General features: G+C 48.6%; 1 protein-coding gene across 1 annotated transcript in view; it reads right to left on the minus strand.

Annotated features, from left to right (window-relative positions):
- Positions 1–1,293: 1,293 nt before the first annotated feature.
- Positions 1,294–19,009, minus strand: part of DIPK2B (divergent protein kinase domain 2B) — a 32,674-nt gene continuing 14,958 nt past the window's right edge. The window contains exons 3-5 of the mRNA XM_032842501.1: positions 7,585–7,758; positions 4,861–5,149; positions 1,294–3,678 (exon numbers count right to left, since the gene is read on the minus strand). Of these exons, the coding sequence (XP_032698392.1) occupies positions 3,335–3,678; positions 4,861–5,149; positions 7,585–7,758 (807 nt within the window). The 3' untranslated portion in view covers positions 1,294–3,334. The remainder of the gene's footprint in view (positions 3,679–4,860; positions 5,150–7,584; positions 7,759–19,009) is intronic.

Consider the following 19,009-nt stretch of genomic DNA (forward strand, 5'->3'; position numbering starts at 1 on the left):
TAACCCTGCAAGGGCAGATCCTTTCCTCCCCATTTTATGCAGGCTCAGAGAGGTTAAGCAACGTGCCCAAGGTTACACAGGAATCAGCAGAATCATTACTTGAAACCAGGTCTGTCTGATTCCAGGGCTATATTCCCAAAAGAATATAAATCCAACAACGTATTGATTCATTTCTTTAGCAAACAATTTCTTTTTTAACTCTAGAGGAAACATTCAGGCTCACAGAATTACTGGTGGACAGAAGTCAGATGCTACAGGGGAGGAGTGGAAAGCAGGAGACCAAAAAATGGTCACTTTGAGCGAACGCTTGAACCGGTTTCCTCTTATGAAGAGTCGGACTTGGCCGCCAGGCTGTGGTTCCTTCCATGAAGTCGTGGCTGCGGTGGGTGGCGTGTGTTCTCGTAGATCAGTTCCTTTGTCATGGTAGTTGTCCAGTTTTTTTGTATACTGCCTCTGGTCCCATGCCTAGTCCCCTTGGTGGTGAGGCCAAAGGAGATGCCAGTGAACCCCAGGAACATTCTCTGCCACGGTGAAGAGTTAGTGTTCTCAGGCACCCAGGGCCAGGTTCATGGGCACTCAAGCTCCTCAGTCTCATGGAGCCTGCTCTCAGTTTCATGCTCTGTTGTCTGGCCAATCCCAATAATAGGAGGCCCCACAAATTGCGGAGCTGGTCCTGCAGGCAGAAGAGGCAGTAGGTAGCAAAACTCTCAAGGAAGCCGCTTCGTGCTGCATGGGCCCAGAAGCACGTCTCAGTCTGTTTGAACAACTATAACTGAATACCATAGACTGGGGGGCTGGCAAGCAACAGACACTTCTTTCGCATGGTTCTGGGGGACTGAGAAGTCTGAGATGAAGGGACCAGCAGGTTTGGTGTCTGGAGAGAGCGCTCTCACTGGTGCATAGATGGCCATCTCCTCCCTGCATGCTCATGTGGCAGGAGGGGCAAGGGGACTCTCTAGGGTCTCTTTTAGAAGGGCACTAATCCCGTCCATGAAGGCTCCACCCTCAGGAGCTCCTGCTCCAAGCCTTGCTGCGGAGAACACAAAGGGTGCTCACTACTGCCATCTGGAGGCTGCTGTAAGCAGGGTGGGAGCGTGCGTCACATCAGGAATATCCTTTGCATTAGCTTCAAATGGGCCTCATTTCAATGGGCCTCTCATCAATGAGACCCATGCCTCAGGGGGACAGAGAGGGGATTCAGAAAGGGCTCCCTGGGGGCCGGGCTGTCCGGAAAAGCTCTGGGTCAAGGTAAGACTCAGACAGGGTCTTAGATGACACGTGGCACTTAGTGGAGAAATGGAACCATCTGAGTCTCAGCCCCGGGAACAGATGGCATAGCACACTCCCTCATGGTTGGGCCGGGCCGGGCCTTTGAACCCATCACTATAGACCAGCCTTGGGGAATACTGCAAGTTGCATTCTCTCCAAGCAGACAATAAGACAGGGTTCGGGGTGTGTCTCAGTTTCCTGTGGCTGCCTTAACATATTACAACAAAATGGGTGGCATCAACCAACAGAAAACTTTCCTCTTGTGCTTCTGAAGGCCAGAAGTCACAAACCAGATTCACTGGGCGGAAAGACAGGTGTTAGGAAAGGTGGTCAGTCCTCGCCCCTCCAAACCGAGCCAGAAGGCAACTGTCTCAAAGACTGTCAGGCAGCCCAGGCCTGCCCTTTCAGAAGCTTGGCCTGCCATCCTTGCTATCATAGTTGCCCTAGGAGTTAGTGCCTGGAGCCGTCAAAAGGCAAACCCCCCAAGACAAGCAACCTAGTGGACAATGAGATAGGACTTTTCATGGCCCATGTTTAAACGTGAATGAAGGGACCTAAACTGGGTAGGACAGGGTATGGATCAGCAGCCAAAGAGGAAGGCAAGAGGAGCAAGGACTATCTCAGCAAGTTGCTCTTCTTCCCGGGCCTCAGTTTCCCCATCTGTAGTATGAGAGCTATTAAGTCCAGCATTCTAACCTAAAGGTACCTATTCAGAGGGGAAGAGAGGAGGCTGACTGGGAGGTCCCTAAAGGTAGAGAGCTGACAGGGAGGCTGGACAAAGGTCCAGAGAGCCCCCACTAAGGCTTAAGGGGCCAGGGCAAGAATCCACATGGAGGCCCACATACCATGTGACTAAATATTTCAAAGGTATAAAGGAAACTAACAAACTGTTGAATAAAATACATTCTGTTGGCTGGCCTTGAAAAAATGTTGTTGCAATGACTCCTAAGGCCAAGTTTGAGTGAAAATTCTCAGACTCCTTCGACTGCAACACTGGAGGCTGTGGTGGGGACAGAGCTGGCCTGGGGCCCCAACTGTGGCTGCTGTGTCCTGCTCAGGCTTCCTGCTCCAGGGAGCAGAGCAGGCTGTGGGCCCTATGGTGCACTCTGAACTCTGTCTTTGCGGTGAGGCCAAGGCCACGCTTCCCACGGGCTGTTCCCTGCCAGGAATGGAGTGCAGCAAGGCCTTGTGGAACCTTCCTTCAGATAGCACCGATGCCAGTCATAGAATGCCCCCTCTGACCTTCTCTCCCTCACTTGGGCTCAGATCGGCAATACCTCCTTCTTCCCTTCTATGCAGGGATCCTATACGATCCTTGCCCGTCTTGCCCTTGTCCTGACACCTGCTTCTCAGAGGTCCCGGAAGAACACATTGGCCCATAGCCCACAGCTCATCTCTTCTCACCCGGGGCTCCTTCCCACATCACGAGGTACCTCATAGGAGCACACAGGACCCTAGGCACCCAGAGTGTGGCCCTGTCCATGTGTTTCCTCAGCCTGCAGTCCCCACACACTGTGGCAGTGTGGGAAGTGTGGCAGAAGGGCTAGTGCAAAGGCACGGGGAGCAGGGAGGGGGCACTTCTTGTTTAAGTCTGATACGGTCCTGGCCAGGGGCCTCACCTTCCCCCTGCCTTCCCTCTATGTCAACCTCTACCTCCACGGCTCTCTCCTATGTGTCCTGCCTGTACACGATTCTGGAACACTCTTTGTAACCTCTTATACGTGTCCCTGGCCCTTCACATCTCTATCTTTTTTCAGTAACTTGAGAGTCTGCCGGAGAACAGAGGACACCAGGGCTCAGCAAGGTCCAGTGAGTGTCTGTGGTCGTGGTTGGGTCTTCTGCCGCCCAGCCCCAGGCTTCTCTGTGACGCTGTAGCCAATAGGGGCAACCGCGCCGTGCAGCCGACTCCCCTCTGGTTGTCAGAGTGTTCCTCTGTTCCTGGAAAATGAAGCCCATCTCTCCAAATGTCCCAGGATGCAGCTGCTTCTTTCAACCCTGCAGCTACTCTCCTGGGCAAGGGAGGGCCAGGAATGTTGTTCCCCAAGGCCGGCAAGGATCCAGCCCCTCAGAACTTATCGTTATATTTGCAGTCTGGGTAACGGTAGGCAAATCTGGGATCACAGGTTCTCAGGGGCCTCAAGATGTCCTTCAGCCGGCTGGCGGCCCCAAGGACTTCAGGGTCAGGGAGGGAGTCCTCCCCACACTGGCGGAGGGCGGTGTCTATCTCCTCTTGCACTGGGGAGGGGAACTTCCCCTGGAGGAGCGGAGGTAGCAGCTGCTGACACACGAGCACCAGGCTCTGCTTCTCTGGGATTGTGTAGCAGGAGGGCAGCTCAGCCTGGCAGCCGGAAAGCAGGCAGCTAAAGATGTCTCTACTCTCTCCTACTGCCCCGGCAGCTGCCGGGCTGCCTAGAAGAGAGAGATGCATGATATTACACACCGTATGACCTGCGCCCCTTGCAGGGGAATGGAAGGGTGGCACCACTAATTAGAATTGCTGGATGAACGTTTAGGGTCCTAGCATCTCCTGTCACCAGGAGAGTTAGAGCTTGGGGACACAGTGGTCCCTGCAGAGGACAACACGGGAGGGACTCTCTGTGCTATGGCAGGAGGAGGCCGGGGCATGGAAAATGCACTGATCCCTGCCAGAGACTGGGCTTCTAAATGTAGGGCTCAAACCCACACTGTGATCCTCCCATTATTATTAGGGAACGAGTGAATGCAGGCAATCGCTAGGACCCATCTCATCTGCCCTTGTGGAATACAGAGTTGGGAGAAACAGCAGGTGATGTAGAATAAGGATGCAACAGGGGCCGGGGGCCTGCCCAGCGCAGTGGTTTCCGTCGCCCCAGTATTCTGCCATCAGCCTCGTTTCTTCCGACTCGATTCTCTTTAACAAAGGCAACTCAGGAAATGAGTCAGTGTGGTTTCACAGGTCAGTCTTCGGAGGCCTTCTCTTATCAGCAAAATCAGAGATCAGACAAGAAAATCCTCTGTTCTGTGACTGGGCTAAGAAAATGTGGTCACTGCTAGAGACTGGGATGTTCAAAGAGTTCTACAACGCTGGCTGAGCCCCTGAGGGTGGGGAGAAACCCAGTTCCCTCACATACCACATTCGAGGCCATGCTTTTCAGTCTGGAAAGTTTAGAAAAAGCTAAGGGGCGCACTAGGGCATCAGCCAGATAGGTATGTGTGAGATAAAGTCTAGAAACATCTGAGAGAGGCTCCGAGGAGGTAGACCCAGAGATGGTGCGTGTGTGTGGTGGGGAGGGGGGCAGGGCAGGTGCCCAGCGTCACACTGACACGCATTGGACACCGGCAGCGCCCTGAGGGTTTAGGCGGGGCCGGGGCGGCCTTGCAGAAGACCGCCATGGACAAAGTCAAGTCCAGTTCCCCTTTGGAGATGGAGCTGGAGCCCAGACTCAAAAGGGGAAGAGGGACATTTTACGAACTGGGGCTTCTCTCACAGTGACACACGAGACCAGAAAGGCCCCGGGGTGCGACGACTCCCCTCCCCCCATCACCTCTCCTTGGCTCCTGTCACCCTGATTTCCCCTCTGCCAGCGGCTCAGCTAGGCCCACGCTGGATACCTTCCTGCTTGTCGATGACGCCCAAGGCGCTGGCATCCCGGATGAACAGATGCCCGTTGTTAAAGATGCCAAACGTGCCCGCGTCGACGTGGGTGAAGTACAAGAAGTAGTTCAGGTCGTTGCTCCTCAGGGACTCCAGGACGGCGAGGAGCTGGAAGGCCAGGTCGGCCGCCTGTTCCGGGGCGGCGCCGTAGAAGTCGCGCAGCGGGCTGGTGCTGGTGCTGACCGCGAATCGGCCGCAGGAGCCCAGGTACTTAGGAAGCGGCCAGCCCTCGGCGCCGGGGAAGATCTGCAGAGCAGGACGGGGGAGGTGTTCGGAAATGAGAGCGAACATCGCCGAGAAGCCGCTCCCCCCAGTCTCTCACTGGGATCCCCCAGAAGGATAAGCCTCACCGCGCCCCTTCCTCTGCCGCGTGTCCCTCAGCCTATTTTTTACCTCTTGGACCACGGGCCCCGTGCCCCTTTCTTTCCATCGTGGGTGGATGAAGACATTCGGAAAAGGCAGCCCTTATTTCCAGGCAGCGGATGCATTTCAACAGGTTCCCCAAGCGAGGGGCGATTTTTCCTGCGCTTCCGGATTCAGGGGACTATGTTTATTTCAAGAGTTGAAGAGTTGAAAAAAATATGACTAGTATTTGGGATTTCACAGACAGCCCTGCCTAGGAAGAGGCCATGGGGGTGAAACAAGAGGGTCAAGTTCAGGCCGATGTGAAGGAAAATATTTTTTAAGAATAATAGTGTAGGCACAGATTCTGGGAAAGAGCAAAAATCATGACAGCGGCCCTTGGTGGGCTCGAGTTTGGGGAACTACGGCTCTGGCTCTGGATGAATCTGCCTGGCTAGGGCAACTGCCTGCTCAGAGATGCTGCACCTGCCCCACCCCCCCGCCCCCTTTTTCTTATTTTCCTTATTTAAAAAAAAAAAAAAGTTATCCCCCTCTCGACAATTTTCTGTGGTCTTCTGCCCATTTTAACCCAGCCGCCTGTTGTGAAGAACCTTTTCTTGCTTCCCCTGCCCACCCGGGACCTCTGCCACTGAGGGCCGTGGAGGGAAGTCCTGGGCCCCCTGGCGAGGTCTAACTGGGCAGATCCAGGCTCTTCATGGGTGGGGCCCAGGGTGGTGGAGGTACCCAGCCCAGGCCTCTCAGCAGTCTGCTGCCATCACCAAGCTTAGGATGCTGGGAAAAGAAGACTCCAGGGAGGCACAACCAGCAATTCCTTCTCCTTCTCTAGGATTTAAGATGTCAGTATTACTAGGCAGCTTTTAGCATACAGACCTTGCAGTCAGATAGCTCTGGGTTTGGTCCCATTGCTGACATTAGCTAAGTGACTGTGGTCAAGTCACCTTACATCTCTAAGCCTCACCTACCTCATCTGGAAAAGGGGATAATAATAATATTTCGGTGTGGAATTGTTAATTAAAACATTCAACACAAAACCCGGTACACAGCAGGTGCTCAATAAGTGAAAGCACTTCACTGATTATATATCAGTCTATATTAATTATTCATATATTAATAAATGTGCACAAGACAGCAAGTTATATATTAATATATTAATAATTGTATATTTCATATTATGATTATTAATATATTAGTTTATATATAGTTTGTGTAATTATATATTATGACAAACTAATGTTATATATTATAATTATATTATTATGTATAATTATTATATATTATACATTATATAAGCTATGTTATGTATCATAATATTACATATAATTATTATATAATTACAATATATTAATATAGTATATTCATCATATAGATTATATTATAATCTATGTTATTATTATATTATATATGATATATATGAACACTATATGATTATTATATATAATTATATGTATTATATCATATTATATATTACATATTATGTTATATATAATAATTATTATATATTAGTTACATGTATAATTATATATAACAAATAATATATAATAAACATACAATTATGTATAATAATGAATGAAATAATTATAGATAATAAATATATACCAATTGATTAATATAGACCAAAATATATAATAATATATCAATGATTATTGAGTATACATATTAATAATTATATACAATTATATTTAAAATTAAATGATGAAATTATAATTATATAATTAATTCTGAAAATAAACATCAAGTGTCTTTGTTGTGGTGTTTTTCTCCTCGACTTGCAGCTTCTCCCTCTCCTTTACATTCTTTTCTTTCCCCTCCCTCTCCTTTCTCTCTTCCCTCCCTTATTCCTCTTCCTTCTTCTGCCCCTCCTCTCCTTCCTCTTTCTCCCTCTTCTCCCTAGCCCTCCTCCTTTTTCCACTCTTTCCTCCCGCTTCCTAGTTTCCTTTGTGTCCACAGCGTGAGTGTCCTGACCCTTGGGATTTGGGGCAAATGGGTGTGACTGGCCTCCACACGCTCTGCAGACACTTGCTGACTCGCTGTCTGTCTCCAACGCTGGACTGGAAGCTACAAGGAGACAGGGGCCACCATGATTGTCTCGTTAACCATGGGATCCCCAGGTCCTAGTGCGCCTTCATTTATTTGACCATTCCCCTACTGATGGACAGCTACAATACTTCTGTTTTTCTCTCCTCCCCAGGTACGGCTGCAGGGCATATCTCCAGGTGGTGGCCCCAAGGCTTTAGGTAAAGGGGAAGAAAGCTCAACCCGGGGCTGGCCCCCTCGGAGCCAGACATGAAGCCCCTCCCTGGGCGGGGGTCACTGCCTACCTGTAGGAGGATGGGATGAGCATTGACAGCGAGGGTGTAGAGCAGACGCAGCTTGTCTCGGTCAGTGAAGTGGTCCATGAAGATGCTGCCAGCGTCGGCCACCTCCGCGTAGCGCCGGACCACGCGGTCCAGGAGTCGCTGCGACGGGCAGCGCAGGAAGGGGCTGGGCAGGCCCTGCAGGGGGTAGGTGGGAGAGACCCCAGGAGGGGGGAAAGGGTGCTGAGCTCTTGCTGGGAGGGGGGAGACACCAGAGCTGGGGGACAAGATGGGCTTTGTCAGGGAGAGACCCCTGACAAGGGGTCAGGAAGGGGGCATCTGAGCGCTACTGGAGGGCGGAGTGTAAGGGGCTGTGCAGGCGGGGCTGGGGGGACTGGGGAGAGACCCCCCAGGGTCAAGGAGAATGGACGGAGCCATCCTAGGGGCAGGGTAGGGTGGCGCCCGACAGGTGGCGCACTTCAGCAAGCACGCAACACGTTGGAGCGCCTGCTTTTCCACCCCACCGCACCCCCACTCTCCCTCTCCACAGAAAGCCAGTCTCAGGCTGAATTAATTAGATCGGCCCTCTGCCAGTGACCTTTAGGTCCCTTTCACCATTTCATGACAATGTCACCACTGTTGTGATGCTAGGCCCCTGACCATCTTCCTGTGTTTTGTTCTTTTCTTTTCTTTTTTTTTTTTGTGGTGTTAGAGGTCATACTTGCCTCATTTCAGATCTTCTTTTTTTAAAAAAGATTTTATTTTATCCACTTGAGAGAGAGAGAGCGAGAGTGAGCACGAATGGGGGGAAGGACAGAGGGAGAAGCAGGTTCTCTGCTAGACCTGGGACGCGATCCCAGGACCCCGGGATCATGACGTGAGATGAAGGCAGTCCCTCGACTGACTGAACCACCTAGGTTCCCCCACTTTGTTCTTCTTGGGATAAAATCGGGAGGCACGGACTTCTGTTTATTTTCCATGACCTTCCACCCAGCGCCTGTACCTTTCTCTCCACACAGAACAAACACAATGAACCCAACCTACTTTAATAAAAGAAAAGAGACATACTTAAAAATAAGGCCCCGGGCCCAGTTTGCCAGAAATCAGCGCCAATGCCACACCAACCAGCTGGCTGTGTGACCTTGGACAAGTTCCTTATAAGTCTCTGTACTCTGGGTTACAGTTTAAGAAGAGGGTGCCAGTAACAGCACACTAAGAGATCACGAGGATCAAAAACAGCTGACAGGTGTAAAATGCTAGAACAGTGCCTGGCCAGCAGTAAGCACTCAATAAATGCTATCCGCTCTTATTAAATGAAAAAAGTTTAAACTTGGGGCACCTGGGTGGTTCAGTTGGTTAAGGATCTGTCTTTGGCTCAGGTCATGATCTCCGGGTCCTGGGATCAATCCCCTGTTCATTGGGGAACCTGCTTCTCCTTCTCCCTCTGCCCTTCCCCTTGCTTGCGCTCTCTCTCTCAAATAAATAAATCTTTAAAAAGCTTAAATTGCCGAACATTATATAAAAAGCTAATGATGTACTATATCTTGGCTAATTGAATTTAAAAAAGAGTTTAAACTCCCAGCACAGAGAATAGTGGTGATAGCCGATGATATCGGTGATAGCAAGACTCAGACTTTGTGGGTGAGAACAGGATTTTCAACTTCTAAGAGCCTGACTTCCAGGGTGAGGAACTGAAGCCTGAAAGACCAAGGGCAGAAAGTGTGCCCCCAGGTGTCTATAGACGGTGTTTGCAGGCTGCCTGCTTAGCGGAGGCGCTGGCAGAGTGAGCCATGGGGGTTATGTAGGCGGGGTGGGAGCCTCCAGAGCCCCAGACCTTGGGGCACGGGGCAGGGCCAGCAGCCTGAGCCCTCCCTCTCCCCAGCCAGAACCCAGGAGGGTGGAAGGACCAGTGGGAGTTGGGAGAAGTCTTGAGAGTCTTGGAGGTTGGTGAGGGCGTAGACAGGCTCATGGGGTAGGATGCTCAACCATCCCGGCTTGCTTGGGACTGAGGGTTTCCTGGAATGTGGAGCTTTCGGAGCTAAAACTGGGGACCTGAGACAATTGCTCACTCTGCCACAGGACCCCAGCTGGACTGTGGCTGTGGACCCATACGCTTCTGCTCCCAGACAAGGATTGAAACTGACTGACAGAAGCCGGCATGGATGCTTGTTGAACTGGCATCATTGCGGGTACCCAGTGAGCCCCTGGGGCTTCCCAGGGAGGGAGGGGGCTAGTCCAAATTCTGAAGTGACTGGGCATGATGAAATGTGCCCGGGGTTGCCGATGAGAGCCCAGGAGTTGTGCTCAGGGAGAGAACATTAAAGAACATTCCATGTTTGCACCTCCAAGTCTAGGAGTGTCCAGTTCATGTGCGCTCCAGCCCTCGGCCCGTGTATAAACAGGAGGAGAGGGGACGAACCCATCACGTGCCAGGCAGTGGGCTATTTCCCTGCCATTGCTCATTGAATCCTCCCAGGCACCCACGAGGCACGTGCCCTTATGAACCTCTTTTTGCAACCGAGGAATTGGAAGTCGGCCGAGTGTAGGTAAGGGTCAGATTCAGGGTTCAAACCTGGTATGGGCCACATGTTTGTTCCCCTGCCCCTGCACCAACCCTCACCCCCCCATTCATATATTGAAACGCTAATTCCCAATGCAACGGTATCGGGAGATGGGGCCTTTGGGAAGTAACTAGGCCACGAGGACAGAGCCCTCAGGATGGGATTAGTGCCCTTATAAGAAGAGTAGTGAGAGCACCAGGTGAGGATACAATGAGAAGGCAGCTGTCTGCAAACCGGGAAAAGACATTTCCTAAGAGCCAATTAGCTGGCACCTTGATCTTGAACTTCCCAGTCTCCAGAAGTGTGAAAAATAGTCTTCTGTTCTTTAATCCACCTAGTCTGTGGTATTCTGTTATAGTAACCTGTGCTAAGACAAGACCCTGTCCATTAGACTCCAACGTCCATGCAGTTTCCCCCATAGTGGTTCCTGCCCCACCTCTGGCCCCCTAAGCTACCCAGGTAGAGAGCATAGAAGGTGATTTGAAGCTAGGAGAATATATCTTTGCTTCTTCTTCTTTTTTAGGATTTTATTTATTTATCTGACAGAGAGAGAGAGAGAGAGGACAAGGAGGGGGAGCAGTAGAGCGAGAGGGAGAATCAGATTCCCCACTGAGGAGGGAGCCCGAGGCGGGGCTCGATCCCAGGACCCTGGGATCATGACCTGAGCCGAAGGCAGACGCTTAGACTGAGCCACCTGGGTGCCCCTAGATACCTCCATTTTTATACTTCTTATGATGTTGGGTCAGGGATGGGTGAAGATACTAGGATTGCCCCTTTCGTTATTTTAGCCAGGAAGTAGTGCCAGAAGTCACTCTGCTGACTTGTCCATTTTCACATAGTGGAAAGACTAAAGAAGTTGCTTAGGTTTCATAATCCTGCCTGTCCCGCTATTTCTTTGAGAACTGAGCACAGAGCCGATTTACAAGCCTCACAGAACATGCATGCAGAAGGCTTGGCAAGGCGAGAGGTAAGTGTTTCGCATTCAGTAAATGGTACAAATCATCGTCGCCATCATCGTCATCAGTATCAGCGTCATCACTGTCACGTTATAGATGCACCTTCTTTTTTTTTTTTTTTAAGATTTTATTTATTTATTTGACAGACAGAGATCACAGGTAGGCAGAGAGACAAGCAGAGAGAGAGGAGGAAGCAGAGCAGAGAGCCCAATGCGGGGCTCGATCCCAGGACCCTGCTGAGCAGAGAGCCTGATGCGGGGCTTGATCCCAGTACCCTGGGATCATGACCTGAGCCGAAGGCAGAGGCTTTAACCCACTGTGCCACCCAGGCGCCCCAATAGATGCACCTTCTAACCAGCCATGGTCCTCTCTATGCCCTGTGTCCTTGTCTAGCCGAAGCCTCTCCTTCCATGGCCACATGCTTCGGCAAACAGGGCAAGGCCATCTTTGATGGGATTAGGAGTGCCTGGTGCGAATAGGGTATCAGTCAAAAGCTAAGCCAATTTTCCTGACTTTTATTTTGGACTTGAGATTTGAGATCCATCTGAGAAAGAGGGGATGGGGGCAGAGCTGTAGCAAGAAGCCGGGGCTCCATGACCCGGGGTGATTGGGGTAAGGCTACCCAGGAGCTTCCAGGCCCAGTTTTAGGCCAGGGATGCCCTTACCCCAAACTCCTTTTCCAAAGAGTGTGTTAGCTGGGGCATGGGAGAAGGGCAACAGGTTTGAATTGGAATCTTGGTCCGACTGAGACTCAGGTCCAACTGAAACGATGGTGCCTTTTCTACCTCACAGGAATAGCAAGAGGGCTCAGGAAGACAGCGTGTGCCTTATAACCATCCTAGCCTCAAACTCATTTCCCATATTAATCATCCCACTTGGGTCTGGATGACTCTGGGCTGTTTCTCAAAAGCAAATATTACGCGGAAGGTCAAGATTTACCAGGACTGAACAAATTTGAACGTTTGTGGTGATGGAAATAAAAGTGTAGAAGAAAGAACACTAACTGCTCTCAGGGAGAAAAATCTAAGGCAAGAAGGATGGCTTTCCTTTTGAAAGATTGGAAGTCAGCAGTCTGAGATCATGAAAATGGCTGACGGCACAGCTGGATTCGGGACTCTGACCTCTCTTGCCAAGGACATAGGCAACTAACAAATGGAGAGTTCATGCTGAAATGGGTTTTAGTTTTCACTTCTCAGAATCTGTTCTTCTAAGGCTTTATAGAATGTAAAAATAAGGCAAACAGATATTATTTCATGTTCACAAATTATGAGACACATGCTAAAGACAGCAAATGTGCTAACTCAAGTCACTTTACCTCCCTATTCATAGTATTTATTTATTTATTCTTCATTCCACTTAAAAAATTTTATTTCTCCATCTGATAGGGGGGGAGAGAGAGAGAGAGAGCGTACAAGCAGGCAGAATAGCAGGCAGAGGGAGAGAGAGAAGCAGGCTGCCCACTGAGCAGGGAGCCCCACAAAGGGCTCGATCCCAGGACTCTGGGATCATGAACTGAGCCGAAGGCCCACGCTTAACGACTGAGCCACCCAGACACCCCCCCACCTTTTTTTTTTTAAGATTTTATTTATTCATGGGAGAGAGAGAGAGGAGAGAGAGAGAGAAATTGAGCACGAGCAGGCGGAAAGGGTGAAGGCAGAGAGAGAAGAAGACTCCATGCTGAGCAGGGAGCCTGATGGGGGACTCAATCCCAAGACTCTGAGATCATGACCTGAGCTGAAGGCAGAGGCTTCACCGACTCAGCCACCTAAGTGCCCCCGTTTATTTCCTCTTTTAACCTTTTCCAGGGTCACCACCATCTTCCCCATCAATGGATTAGGCTACAGACAGTGCCCACACTGTCTTTAACAAATGGCTAACTGGTGCAATTTTTGCCATGCACTGGGAGGAAAGAGGCTTCCAAACTCGGCCATCCCATGCGCGTTCACTGTCAGACATTCAAACAATATGGAATTGTACAGTGTGAAAGTGAATAAGAGCTCCTGTTATTGCCCCCAGAGGCTATCATCGTTGTGTGTTGAGATGTATATACACACATATAGTGATACCAGGGGAAAAAAAAAGATCACAAGTCAGCTTTTCCAGTGGTGAGTCTGCCCTGACTAGCTCAATTTGGAGGGCTGAGGGAAATCTTGAACAAATGAATTTTTACTCTTAGTGAATTTACTGTTATCAAGCTCTCCTAGCACCCAGGGGGAAAAAGAGAAAATTCGAGTGCTAATAAACCTCTGAGTTGACTTTCTGGTTACACACCTGAACACCTTTTACATGAGTTAGTTGTTAAATATGCTTTTGAAGCAGGGTTTAGGTTAATTATATATCAGGGTTAATCAGCGTGTCGTAATTAAAACAATGATGATTCACTGACTGTACGGATTGTTCTGGGTAATTAAACCAAAAGTTACAGAATGTTTCCACAAGCTGCATTGTATTCAAAACCAGGAAAACCCATTTGGTTTTTGTTATTACGAGAAATAGCTCACAGTTCTTTCCTACTCCAGGAGATGGATTCCCTCCTTCCCCACCCCTTTTACTGAGGTGCTTGCTGATTGTTTTTCTCATCTGGAACCCGGATACTATGCGTAGGTTCTTGGTTTGTTAACATTTCATTCTGCAAGGGCTGACTGCCCCAGTGACTATTTGAGAGAAACCATTTGCATGATTCAAAAAGTTCAGACATCTAGGGTGACTGGGTGGCTCAAGTCAATTAAGTGTCTGACTCTTGCTCTCAGCTCAGGTCTTGATGTCAGGGTCAGGAGTTCAAGCCCCGCATTGGGCTCTGCGCTGGGCGTGGAGCCTACTTTAAAAATAAATAAATAAAAAATAAAAAGTTTCGACATTTAAAAATGTCCTCATCATTCTCAGTCATGTCCCTTTACAGGCACAGCCCATCCTCAACCACCGTTACTGGCACTGGAGAAGGGAGGGAACTTGGTACAGTAGCTGGTCCCCTCATCATCCATGATTTACCATTGGCCCTTTCGCCCATAAGGAAGTTTCTCTATGCTACTGTTGGCCTGGGCTTATCAGTTCCGGTTGCTTACACGTCAGTTACTGATGACGAGTAGGGCTTGGAAGAGTAGAGGCAGAGACTAGAAATGAGCCAGGAGCAGGTCCAGAATTTGGAGTTTGCTTTGGATTCTCCTCCACCCCCAGTGGATAACCCTGGGAAGGTTGTGTTGATGTGAACACATTAAATGAAAACAATGAAACAGGTTTGGTGGTGCAGGGCAGGATGCGGTCTACGGAATGTTTCCCTAGCACAGGAGGGCCCGGGTCTAGCAGAGCTCCCATTTCCATGCAAAACAGGGCCTCTGACTCTGGGTGAACTCCTTCCCTCATACAGGGCTTCTGTTTGCTTCCTCTCCCTTGTAGCCCCGGGCCTCAAGTGCAGGACCGGGATGCAAGGCGTCTTCCCTTCCCCAGGAACCCTGGGCATCGTCTGGCCAGTAGCAGATGCTGTGCCTCTTGGATGCCCCCCCGCCGCCTACTTTCTTCACCAGCTGCTGTTCTGTGTGTTTGGCTTTGCCTTACTTTTGTTACCCAGCCTCCCCGACCCCACTGTGGACCCTTTGCCAACCACTCTGCCTACTACTTTTAGGTCCATCTGTGGAAAGATCCCCTGTCCTCAAGTCACTTGTCTTTTAGAAATGCAAATTCTCAGTCCCTGCCCCAGACCTGCTGCATCAGAACTTCTGGAGCTGGGGCTCAGCAATGCCTGTGTTAACGAGCCCTCCAGAAGATTCTGATGCAGACTTGAGGTTGAGAACAGCTGTCCTGTAGAATGAACGTCAACACTCCCTGCCTCCCAGTCCTGCTGTTGCAAAGCTACTCACTGCTGTGGACTCACACCGTGATCATGGACTTAACACTTAACTACTTTCCACATTCACACCTTATTCTTGCTTCTGCATCTTTCCCTGGCATGCAGTTCTTTTATTCTTGGGAAGATCTGCCAGGGACATTTCCCCCAGCCCATCCTTCCCCTCCCAGGTCAAATCACATGTCCTCTAAGCAGCTTTCCTGACCTAGCCAAGCCCTCATTTTCTTCCTTCTCCTGGAGTCTGGGCCTCAGGCCCCATTGTGCCTCAGCTCTCGGGTGCTCGTGGACAGAGATGTTGAATACCAACACTTCTGTAATCTCCTCAGCTCCCAGTCTGGAGCAGGCACCAGGAAGTCCTTAACACTCACATCTTTGGTTATGGATGGATGGATGTGCCAGAGTGCACTTATTCGGGGCATCTGCTCCAACCCCCAACTCCTGGGAGGCTGAGCCAGGCGGCGGGTGGTGGGTCCGGGAACGGTAATGTCCTGTCACGTTGGGGAAGAGCGGGGAGCATGACCACATGGGGAGATCCAGTCTGCCGAGAAGGTGATGGAGCAGACATTGAAAAGAAAGCGGAGATGAGAAACAATGTTGCCTTGGAGGCAGAGATGGGCTGAGTTGGTGCCTTGGAACTTCCTAGTTTCCATGAGGTCCTGGTGGATGTACTTCTGGCACAACGAACCCCCCTTTATACTTTAAATTGGTCTGAGGAGGTTCTGATCCCTGCAACTTCTGATCCCTGAATAAGTTTCAAACAATTGTTTCCTTTTAGAAGACGTGCGTCATTTGTGGTGCCATAGGTGACCACTGTTGCTGAATTCCCCACAGCGTCCCTCCTGGTGTCCGTGGCACAGAGGCTATGGTCAGTCCACCTTCTTCCCTTGCCTCACTGTGCTCCTTGCTGTCAAACCTTCGGCAGCCAGAGGCTCACTTGGTAGCAGTTGTGACCCCCTCTTCCGTGGGGTAGCCAACACCTTGGATGAGCCTTTCTATAGGAGTGGTGGCTAGTTTCATCCTCCTCTTTCTCTCTTTCCATCTCATCCTCCATCTTCTCCCCCTGTGGGGCCCCAGGCTTTGCCACTGCAGAACTTGTGAGCTGCTCAAAGATTTTTCACTGTGGCAGATGAGATAATCTTTATGGCAGGCAATTCAGCCAATAGTTGGGATGGACGGGGCAGCTGATGCAGACGAAAACACATTATTTCATGGTCTGTCATTTTGATTCAGGTATGCCAAGGCTGGTCATAATTCTTCACTGGGCCATTTCGTTTTATGGGCTGCTGGGTTTCCCCACCCCCACCTTTCTTTTTTAATCAGAAGACAGGATGCCAAGTGCTTCTGAAAACTCACTTGCACATGCAAGCTTGCGGAAGCTTCCTTAGGAGTTCAGTGGCTTCTGCTGTGCAAAGGTCCTGTGGTCCAGAAAGCTCAGATAGAATCCTGATAATCAGAAAACACTTCAAACTAGCCTTGTGCTTGCTTGGGGGAAGGGCTGCCAGGATTCTGCTTCTCCCTAACCCCTCTCTGTCGAGGTTGTACCACCCCTGTCGCTCAGGGTTCAATCAGAGAAGCAGAAACACCAGGTTGTTTTCTCTTCTTTTTTGAAAAACAGGGATTTGACCTCACACAATTGACCTCACCCCAACAAGGGAAGCCAGCAGAGGGGACACTGTGTGTGAGCTAAAAACTGGTCACTGTTTCCCTTCTGCCCTCCAAAACTCCCAATGAAATCTTTCCGTAACCCACTGGAAATGGAAACTAACAGGAAAGGGAATTCTGGGAAATGCACTTCAGCCAGGCCAAGGTGACATGTTACAAAACCACCCTATCACCTTGGCCTTTCTTTGTGTGTCTCATGGCAACTTTTCTCCTCATTAGTGATATAGGGGAGGGCATGAGATACCATATTAAGTTACAGAGGAATGTGCACCATTCCATATACTGCATTTTCCATATATTTATTCAACTTATAATTTTTCAACTTATTCAACTTCTAATTCTTCAACTTCTTTTTAATTAAGTTAATAGCACTAGAAAAAAGACTAGAAGGAAGACCTCTAATGTGTTCACAGTGGTGGCCTCTGAGGGGTGGGTTCTAAGTGATTTTTCCCCCCTACTTCCTTATGGATTTTAAAATATATATACTTTAGACATTTTGATAATGAATATATGTAACCTTGATGAAATCAGTACAACCACTTTGGAAAACTGGTAAGATCCACTAAACGAGTCCCTACGTACGTGTCATCATCTGGCGATTTTACTTCCATAAGTATACTCATGTCCACCAACTGACATATATAAGAATGTTTGTAGCAGCTTTAATTCACAATTGCCCAAACTAAATACAGCCCAAATGTTCATCAACTGTGGGATGAATAAATAGTGACATCATCACAAAGTGGGATATTAGACTGTGATGAAAAGAAAAAACTAAACTACTGATTCATGCAACAACATGGAAAGTGGCACACAGCACCACGCTCAGTATATACTGTGTGATTTCATTAAAATGAAGTTCAAAACCAGGCAAAACTAATTCAGGGTGATTTAGGTCAGAACAGTGGTTACCGTTGGAGGGGGTAGGGTGACCAGTGGCTCCAGTTTGCTTGGGATTGAGAGGTTTCCTAGGATGTGGATCTTTTAGAGCTAAACCCAGGAGAGTCTCAAGAAAATAATACCATTGGTTACCTTTGAGGGGGGTTGTCTTTGTAGGGCAGTGACATGAAAGAACCTTCTGAAGGGCTGGAAATGTTCACTGTCTTGATGTGCAGCACGGTTACATGAGGGAACACATGCAAAACTTTATCTAGCTGTACACTTAAGATTTTTGCCTTTAAATATGTGATTTCTCCTTTGATTGAAAAGCTTTGAAAATAGCTAAATTTTATGATATAGGATTCATTTAATCAAATCATTCTAGATTAACTTCACTTTTTTTCTTTGACCTGATTATTTGATTTTTAATCCAAGACATGCAATAGACTTAGAACATGTGAACTTCAGTGAAGCATTCAACAGTAAGGAGAATTCATGGATTAATCCCCATAGAGAAAGAAGACTTTCTCTTTCTCCCTGCTCTGTTTAACATTTTTATTTATGACTAGGACCTAGATAAAAACTGTGTTCATCAACACAGGATAGTGATATGCAGTTGGGTGATAGTGACTATGATGAGTAACAGAATCAAGTTGACAGGCTCTTAGAGTAATGGATTTAATCTAAGAAGATCATATTTAATGAAAACGAAGATCTCAGGGGTTTTAGCTGACACAATGTTTAATGTGCATCAATTTGAAGGGAATGACCTAGATGGGAAAGGGAATTGGGGATTATCTGGACCGGGAAGCCAGGATCAAGGGGGCAAACATATGGAAGGGAGAAATGTCACATATAACTCCAAGGAGTGAAAATAATTTAATAATTTAAATGAGCAAAAGCCAACAGAAGACGGATTTGGGATGAACTTTCTAACGATTTGTTCTGTTCAAAAGAAGGAATAAGCTATTTCTTAAAGTAGTGAGTTTTCCATTTTGTATGGTAAGATAAAGGATGCAAATATTTCTAGAGTTTCAATTAGTAAGCTTTCAAGTTTCTTTCAACCCCAAGAGTCTAGGACACATGTATGGTTCAGTGGGTAGAAATCTATCTTGACCTGAAACAGGTTGATACATTGCTTTGTGGTTCGTGCTCTTATATACATAAACCAGGGATAAATACACTTGCTTTGCACTTAATCCACTGAAAAGGTTTACAAATCAAGTCTTCCATAGAATTCTTGGTAATCCTTAGGGAGAAGGGCTGGCAAAACTGGAAAAGTTTTTAATGTTATAAGTGGCCCTGAGTCAGGACCAAGTTGACATATAATTCCTCATTTTTTAAAAAAGAGTCTTATTTATTTATTTGACACAGAGAGAGAGAGAGCACGAGTAGGGGGAGAGGCAGAGGGAGAAGCAGGCTCTGCGCTGAGCAGAGATCCTGATGCAGGACTCAATCCCAGGACCCCGGAGATCATGACCTGAGCTGAAGGCAGACGTTTAACTGACTAAGCCACCCAGGCATCCCTGTAATTCCTCATTTTTAAAATC

This window comes from Lontra canadensis, unplaced genomic scaffold (assembly GCF_010015895.1).
Source record: "Lontra canadensis isolate GAN:19392208 unplaced genomic scaffold, GSC_riverotter_1.0 scaffold131, whole genome shotgun sequence".
NCBI classification, from domain to species: Eukaryota; Metazoa; Chordata; class Mammalia; order Carnivora; family Mustelidae; genus Lontra; species Lontra canadensis.